At 42.0% G+C, this 9094-nt stretch overlaps 1 protein-coding gene and 1 long non-coding RNA gene across 2 annotated transcripts in view; one reads left to right on the top strand and one right to left on the bottom strand.

Annotated features, from left to right (window-relative positions):
- Window positions 1-183: 183 nt before the first annotated feature.
- LOC133509867 (uncharacterized) lies at window positions 184-3254 on the bottom strand. The gene is made up of 2 exons (XR_009797458.1): window positions 3118-3254; window positions 184-1504 (listed from the first exon to the last, which is right to left on the bottom strand). It is a non-coding gene; the product is annotated as an uncharacterized LOC133509867 (long non-coding RNA).
- A 71-nt stretch (window positions 3255-3325) lies between these two features.
- The window catches only part of birc6 (baculoviral IAP repeat containing 6), a 199404-nt gene continuing 193635 nt past the window's right edge, over window positions 3326-9094 (top strand). Inside the window, 1 exon segment of the mRNA XM_061837281.1 lies at window positions 3326-3727. Within this exon segment, the coding sequence (XP_061693265.1) occupies window positions 3517-3727 (211 nt within the window). The 5' untranslated portion in view covers window positions 3326-3516.

Below are 9094 nucleotides of genomic sequence, written 5' to 3'. Positions count from 1 at the left end.
TATGACCCTTACCTCTTCAGAATGTTCAATTTCAAAAACATCTGTTACGGCTTCTACATTGCAACTCTCTTAATTGTGCAATACGAATTGATTGATCCCATTTACACATTTCTCAAGACAGTAATTTTTTTTTACAGCATATAATGATTGATTGATTCTGCTTGAACCTCGTTGTGCTGAATATGATTGCAAATATGTGATTGTGGATGTTCTAAGATGCTTCAATTAGACCAATTTATTTTTATTTTTTCATTTTTTTTTTTTTTACAAGATAAATACTGTTTGGCCATAATGACCAACGTTACATCTGAAGGAAAAAGGGGGAATCTTATAGACCCGAGAACACCATCCCAACTATGAAGTCTGGAGGTCATCATGTTGTGGTGCTGTTTTGTTAATGCAGGAAAAGGAGCGCTCCATAAAATAGATGGCATCAAAAAGAAAAAACATTACAAGGTGATATTAAGGCAACATCTCAAGACATCAGCCCGGAAGGTAAAACTTGGGTGCAAATGAGTCTTCCAAGTGGACAATGAACCTGAGCATACTGCCAACATGTTAAAGTGGTGTTCTTCATTTGAGGATAAAATCAATGTCTTAAGAGTGGCCATACAAAACTCATGATCTGAATCTCATCGAAAATTTGTGGACAGATCTTAAAAGGCGTGTGCAAGCAAGGCAACTGACTCAGTTACAGTTCACCAGTACAGTCAGAAGGAATTCGCCGAGATTCCAGCAGCTTACTGTCCGAAGCTTGTGCAAGGTTACCCAAAACGTTTGACCCAAGTCATGCAGTTTAGAGGAATTGCTACTTGGTACTAAAGAAATGTATGTAAACTTTTGGCCTCGATGAAAATATTAAATTCTCTCAAATGATTTCTCTCATTATTGTGGCATTTAACAAAATTACATAATTTTGCCGATCCTCACTGGTCTGAAAGTAGAGGTTCAGCCTGATTTGACTTGTGTTCCGTGTTAATTTAGACTAAAATCAACTTGCTCAAACCAGCAAAATATGACAAAGCAGTTGTATTGCGTTTAAGACAATTTAATTACACACACAACAATACAACACAAAATAGAAGTTCAAAGACTGAGTAGTTGAGCCAAGCTTCAAATAGTCACCAGAGTTGACTAACCAGGCAAAGGTTCCTTCCATGAATAGTCAATCCAAGTCAACAAATGTCCAGGGATGAAAGGCAGAATGCAGTGTAGCGTGTACTTCTCTGCTTGTCCCAGAGTGTTGGTAAGAAGCTCTGTTGACTGTCTTATATAGGCACTCCTCGGAACATTCCAGAATTCTGCATCACAAAAGAACCGCATCATAGTAACATAAAAGTATGAAAGGAAAATAAAGAATAAAAATACACACACAGATAACACTTGCGACAGTGAGACAAAAAAATGAAATGGAGAAAACCCACACAGACATGGGGTGAACATGCAATTTTAACCCCGGTCCTCAGAACTGTGAGCCAGATGTACAAACCAGTCGTCTAGTGCCCTGCAATGAAAAAGGATGACACTGATTAATACAGTATTATACTGTATATTAGCAACCCCCAAATGCCATACAAATATTCCCCTAGGGTCTTGGGTTACATAGTGGGGACTCAAACACTTTGTACTGAGGCCATGCCTTGACACTGTTGCAGAATTAATGGTATTCTGAGTTTGACTTTGATTTTCATGCATGGGTATCACACTTTTTTTTTTTTTTTTTTTTTTTAATCACAGACCACATTGCTGGTACAGTTTCCCTCACCTCAAATTGTTAAATATAACCACAACAACTTGATGGATAAGTTCTGAAATCATCAGTCAATGATAGTAGCTTTTAGTACTGAACTGTATTTTTTTCTCATTTTTCAAGTTACTGTCAAAAGAGGATTGGTAATAAGATGCTTGTAAGAACTCATTCATTTATTACATATGATTTTTCTTTTACCAATTTAATTTTGCGGGTAGATCAATTCATCTGCCCCCAAAACACACACACCACCACCACGCCGGGTCGAGTTTGATATTTGTATCTCCATTTCTAACTTGTGGCTCCAACTACCCAAGACGATTTCCTTGTAGTTTTGACATACTTGGCAAATAAATATGATTCTGATTACAGGGAAGATCCAGTTTTCTGAACTGAGGCAATGTCTAATTAGACATTTGCCCTTAAGGCCAAGGAATCAAAAGATCCCCTCCTTTTACAAACCAGGAACACATTCTTTTGGGCCATTTTAAAGCCATTGAGTAATGACACTGCAATGTTGGCAATGAACTCCTTAAGCACGAATAGTTTTAACAGGCTTAAGAACAGCTATGTGTATGTATATGCATATACAAATGCCTCCTGACAATCGCCAGACATGATTCCACTTTGAATGATTTTGATTGAATGTGTAGAAATGTATGAGAATGTGTGGGATTAAAAAAGACAATCGCACCATAAGCATTACAGTACAGCACTGTGCAGTGTTTTCTTCCCGTGTATGGAGTTTGCAGTACAGAAAAAGGGAAGTACGGCCTGGGATTATTAAATAAGCTGAAACGAATATGAGCCCTGTGATTAATTGGCGATCAGTCCAGAATACAGAAGTTGGCTGTTTGCCCGAAATGTTTTTTTTTCGTTATCACATCCATTTTCTTAGCCGCTTAAACTCACAAAGAGCGCGGGAGTGCAAGAACCTATCTATCCCAGCTGGCATCGGGCAGGAGGCAGGGTGAACTGGTTGCTACCCAGTGGGAGGGCACATAGAGACAATCAGCAGCACTCACAAGCACACTTAGGGGCAATTGAGAGTCCAATTAATGTTGCAAGTTTTAGGGGTGTGGGAGGAAACCGGAATGCCCAGAGAAAACCCACACAAACACAGAGAGAACATACAAACTCCACACAGGGAGGGCTAGGATTGAACCCTGGTCCTCAGAACTGTGAGGCCAACGCTTTTTCAGCTGAGGCACCATGCTGCCCTGTTAACATATTTTTGCTAAAATATTTTTGTTGTTAAAATAACATACACGTCACAAAACGTGATTTAACAACAAAATTTGTCACACATCAAAGGGTACACTTAAAATAAATTATTGTGGTTACATTAAGTTATTTCGAGGTCAAACCTTGGTTGAAGAAGAAAAAAATCTTGTATAACAACAACTCTTGGTCATGGGATTTTTTTTAAACAGGCGCCCTCGGCATTTGCCGGTGCGAAACAACGGACGGTTGATATTTGCAGAAATGGGAGCGCGTTATTACGCTATTCTCGTTTAAATACAGAAGCCTCGCGAGATGTGGCTGCGGCTACGCCACTTTCATTTGACGTTCACGTAACTGACAGCGAACCCTGACGGGATTTTCTCAGCGTTGTTAGTGAATAGCCCCCTGCTACGCTGACGGACGGACGGGAAGAGACCAGCAGTGGCTGTGGAGTGAAGTAGTCGACTAGATTGAGTTTTATTGAGTGTGTCGACAGTTCCGAGCATTAGCAAGAAGGGCCGGCAACGGGGAAGTAAGGAAAGATGGCGGCCGCTGCCTCGCCGGGCTCCGGCTCGTCCACCCCCTCGGACTGGATTGTACTCCGAGACGGTTGCTTGCGTTGCGACGAGGAGGGCCTGCGAAGCCTTTCATACCACCCAGCCCTCAACGCTATCTTAGCAGTCACCAGCAAAGGGAGTATCAAAGTCATTGACGGCACTTCGGGGGCTATTCTCCAGGCTTCTGCGCAGCACGGTAAGCACCTGAGCTCTCTGAGAAGCTCGGCCAGCTGCACTTGTTCAGCTTCTGCATGTCAACACGAGTTACAGTTCAGCTTGCTCACGCTAGCCGTTACTCGCTGTTGTTACGGGGCCTAATGATCTCATTTAAACACGATTGATTCTGAAAAACAAGGACACTGACATAGTTGACACCACGTTGGAACCCTCGCTTCCGTACTGACTATGTTTAACAAGTGACTGTTTGCGTCCTCGTATTTATGACATCCAACTTGGAAAGCTAACAGCTAGTCGGTTTACAGAGCACTCGGCTGGCGAACAGCGCAACCTTCTGCATCACTTTTTGTCAATAAGGGCTCAACATCGCTTGTGTCTCATGTAAAAACACAGCGGAAATGACTTTTCAATGTGAAAGTAAGAGGCCTTGGGAAATTGAATGATCCTTCTTGCGACCACCCGGCTCACCGGAAAGGAGGGGTGTCAAATTCATTGTAGTTCAGGGGCGATATACAGCTCTATTTAATGTCAAAGAGGGCGGAACACTAAATAATATACTTTTCATAACAAATAACTCTCACTTTACCCTTTTGTTTCAAAGCAAAACAAGTAAATTAGGAAAAATTTCAATGTCATCTTTAATTTTACAAAACAGCCTCAGATTTATTCAGAATCTTTTGCTTTAGTTTATCATCTACAGGTGTACATCATAAGTGACAGCCTAAAATGCTTAATCTTAATGTGAGAAAAGTAATCAAGTATCCATCCATCCATCCATCCATCCATGCATTTTCCATACCGTTTATCCCCACTTGGGTCATGGGCATGCTGGGACCTATGTCAGGTGACTGTTAGTCTTCAATTACCTAACATGCATTTTTTGGGAATGTGGGAGGAAACTGAAAATAGATGGAGAGAACCCATGTAAGCATGTGGAGAACATACAAACCCCACACAGGTATGGTCTGATTTGAACCAAGGTTCTCAGAACTATGAGGCAGATGTGATAACCAGTTGTTCTGTGATCACTCAGTTGTTACCAATACCAAACCAATTTATGTCCACACCAACATCTGAAATATTAGAAAGATCATCCCAGTATTAAGGATTTTATGTTCGTTAAGCAGTTCCCTCATTAAATGACAGCTTTTTTTGTACAGAAATATCCTATGGAGAGGAAAAGGGTTAATTAATGTGAATAAAGTCCAAAATATTGATGTATTCATTAGTATTAAGTGGGAAGAAGGAGAGATGCCCAAGTAAATTTTGTTGAGAATGGATCATGACAGTTATTGACATTAAATGACATTCATCATTTTTTTTTTTATGTTAAGCATCATGGCCTTTCCCCATAATAACTGATCAGTGGTTGTATTTTAAGGCACAAAGCTTTAAAGTCACAGGTGTTCAGTACTGAAAACTTATTTTTGTGCTTTAAAATTAAATAAATTTATAAGGACCTACAAATTTTAACCTCTTCATTTTCTACATGAGCAGAATTCCAAAATTATCCTGAGTCCCTACCACAAGATTATTTTATGGATTATTTCACTTTCAAATTGATTCTGGAGGCTGGATTGTAGCACCGAGTGGGCTAGTTTTGCCGCTACAGCTTTAGCCTATAATTTTACATCACCATGTCCACTGTCAATTAGTCTTCAGCATTTAAATTGTCGGCATTATGAAACATACTTGATGCTGAAGCCACTGGCTATATTTTCAATCGACAAAACCAAATTGTCCAGATCACATCTTGTAGGTGTCTGTTAAAGAATCATTGATTTGCACCAGCATTCACAGACAGATCTGTGATGAAATGATAATTTTCCGTAGAGAAATAGTCATAGAAAGTTACAGTAACAGAGATTGTTTCGGATATTTGGGTTTGATGGTTTTGGACAGAGGAGGATCCAGCGTCCGACATTACTGGCATCCACATTGAACAGCTGCTTGCTGCATCCAATTTTATTACGTCTCTTGGTCGCCAAGCTGTGGAGCCGATATTTCTCTTTGCGTATGGTGTCAATGCATCGTCACTGATCATCGCCTCCGTATTAGTGAATGAGATGCACTTCTTAAATTGCATCTTGCAATTGTCACGATTACAGTATACCATATCTGTAATTTCAGAACATGGGCAGGTTAAGAGTATACAGTAGTCTCATTTTTCAAGGTTAATTGGGACCAGTAACACCTACGAGAAGTGGAAAACCGTGAAGTAGCGGGGGATGTATGTTAATGCGGGTACCAGAATGTTTAAAATATGTAAACAGTATTTGTACTTTGCGTTAAATCTTTAATTACAAAACCATTTACAGCATTATAAATTTATTATATAAATATAAATTAACATTATATTATTCTACTGTATAGTTACCATTCATCACTCGGAGACTTCTGCTTGAGCTGCCGTGTGGGTAACAGAATTTTTAATCAACGATACAGCATTTACACTCGGCATACTTGAGACAAAAATTACAACAGTACAAGTGTCTCGACAAACCATAACAATAAAATAACTTTTACTATAGTAAAGGAAAGTCACAAACAAAGGAAACGCGTGATGTCGTCTTGCGTAGGATTGAATATCCGTGGTGCATTGTTGTGATGTCACTTCTGGCGTGCCATTGTTACACAGCTTCCGTTCCGCTGGTGTGGCGCCCCCTCCTAGACAAGAGGAACTTTTGCTCGCAAAGAGATCTTGGGATGTGTGTCTCTCACCATCTTTACCACATCATTCTTTGTCGCGCATAGCTGATTCATTCACGCCATAATGGCACCACAAAAGCGTAACTTCTGCGTGGGGGGGGGTAACCTGCGATGCACTGAAGCCGCAATAGGTGAGGCATGAAGTAGAGAGGGATGGCTGTACTACCCATCCACCCATCCATTCATCCATTTTCTAGTGCTTATTCGAGGATGGCTTGTGGGGGAGGTAGCTTGAGCAGGACCACTTCATCCAGATCTTCCGTGGGGAAGGTTTTCTCAGAAAACCCGAGAGACCTCGTCTCTCCAGCGTGTTTTGGCCTGTTCCCAGGCAATGTTCCCTCTATGTTTTTGACAAACGCACTAAACTTCTGAGCGATCCTTTGACCACTCTGAGGAACATCAGAAGTGTCATCCATTGAACTTTCATGGCTTATTAAAAGAATCATATTACTGCATGTGATTTTTACATTCCCATCAGAACACTTGAAGTGCAATTCTAAGTTTTTGCAAACTTACAATGAAAATGTCAAACTTTTGTTCTTTTCACTACACAACAAAACATTGCTTACCAAACCAAGACAACTATAAATTATACATTTGAAAGCCAGCTTCCAAATTTATTTCATTTAATTTTTTTTTTTTTTACTCACAATGATATCCCAGTCTGTTTTTCTTGGTGTATTTACTTAATAATTGCTTGCACGATATTCTTTTGCAGTACTTGCACACAACTGAATGATGCTCCCACTTTGATGGTGAACGTTATTTTGCTCCCTGTATTTAAAATATAGAAATACTTTTTTGTGGACTGTATTCTGTGCTTTCAGCCATCATGAAGGTTTGCCAAGGTGGAATTTTAATATTACGAATTGACTGATTAATTGATGTATCACATTCTTCTTCTTTTCCTTTCGGCTTGTGGAGGATACTCATTTCAGCCCCTTGCATCCCGGATCTTGTTTTTTTCCGTCACACCCCACAGCTTGTGACCAGAGGTGAGGGTAGGAACATAGATCGACTGGTGAAATGAGAGCTTCGCGTTTCATCTTCGCTCGTTTGCCACAATGGACTGATACAAAGTCTGCATCACTGTAGACACTGACTCATATGCCTGTTCTTCTCCCGTTTCATTCTGCCCTCATTCGCTACTCTCAGAAATTCTGTCCATAAAATTTATGATCACAATGTGGGGGAAAAAAAAAAAAAAAAAGGCAGCCTTGGTAGAGTCCAACCCTCACCAGAAACTAGTCTGACTTACTGTCTGCATGACACCAGCCATACAGGGACCGGAGAACCCATATCAATATACTCCCGAGGCACTCACCACAGGATTCCCCAAGGAACACGTTCGAATGCCGTCCGTAAATCCACAAATCACGTAGACTTGTTGGGTGAACGACCATGGACCCTTGAGGACTCTGGCGAGGGTGTGGAGCTTATCCATTGTTCCACGGGGAACACTGCTCCTCTTGAATCTTAAGATTCGACCTCCTGATGGACCCCCCTTGTCCAGCACCCCTAAAAAGACCTTACGAGGCTCCGGTCCTCCTTCTTAATAAGTGGTACATCCACCTCAGCCTGTCGATCCAGAGTCAGTGTACCCGCTGTGCATCCGATGTTGCAGAGTTTGGTCAACTAGGAAAGCTCCACAACATCGAGAACTTTTAGGAACTCCGGCAGATCTCATCCACCCCTGGAGCCTGGCAACCGAGAAGCTTTTTAACAACCTTGATGACCTCGACCTCAGAGATCGGAGAGCCCATCTCAGAGAACCCAGACTCTGCTTCCTTATGGGAAGACATGCTGGTGGTATTGTGGTCTTAGAAGTATTCTTCACAACGACTCAACGTTCTTAGTTGAGGTCAGCAGTGCCCCATCCCCACTCTACACAATGTGGATGCTGCACTGCTTTCCCTTCCTGAGATACAGGCACAATTTCCTCCAAGCCATCTGGAAGTTTTTCTACATGGCCTCACCAAATACGAGAGTATTTGCTTCAGTGACCAGCAAAGCAGCATTCCGCTTCGTCATCTGGTAGCCATCAGCTTCCTCAGGATTCCCTCAGGCCAAAACGCCCGATAGGACACATTATTCAGCTTGACAGCATCCCTCGTTGTTGTCCACCAGCGGGTTCCGGGATTGCCGCCACAACAGCCACCGACCACCTCACTGCCACGGCTCCACTGGGGCACCTCAGCAATGGAGTCGCAGAACATGGTCCACTCCGACTTTATGTCCGCCACATCCCCAGTACGTGGACAAAGTTATCTTGGAGGTGGGTGTTGAAACGGCTTCTGACTGGATCTGCCAGATATTCCTAGCAGACCAGGTAAGGTCAGACCGGCATCTTCCCCCACCTTGGAGGCAAGTCAACACCAGGTGGTGATCAGTTGACACCTCGTCCCCTCTCTTCACCTGGCATGAAACTGAAACTCCGATGACACGACCACTAAGCCGATCATCGACCTGCAACCTCGGGTGTTCTGGTGCCAAGTGGACACACTTATGTTTGAACATGGCGTTCGTAATGGACAATCCGTGATTAGCACAGAAGTCCAATTACAGAAGAGCTTTGGGTTCTGTTTGGGGGGAGGTGTATTTCTCCAATTGAGTCACCAACAAGAGCACTCTCCAGCACCCCTCCAAGGTTTCCAAAAAGGGTGGGTACTCTGAACTG

The sequence above is a fragment of the Syngnathoides biaculeatus genome, chromosome 12 (assembly GCF_019802595.1).
Source record: "Syngnathoides biaculeatus isolate LvHL_M chromosome 12, ASM1980259v1, whole genome shotgun sequence".
In the NCBI taxonomy this organism is placed as follows: Eukaryota; Metazoa; Chordata; class Actinopteri; order Syngnathiformes; family Syngnathidae; genus Syngnathoides; species Syngnathoides biaculeatus.
The sequence above is the reverse complement of the archived record's forward strand: the minus strand, read 5'-3'. Positions and strand labels throughout refer to the sequence as shown.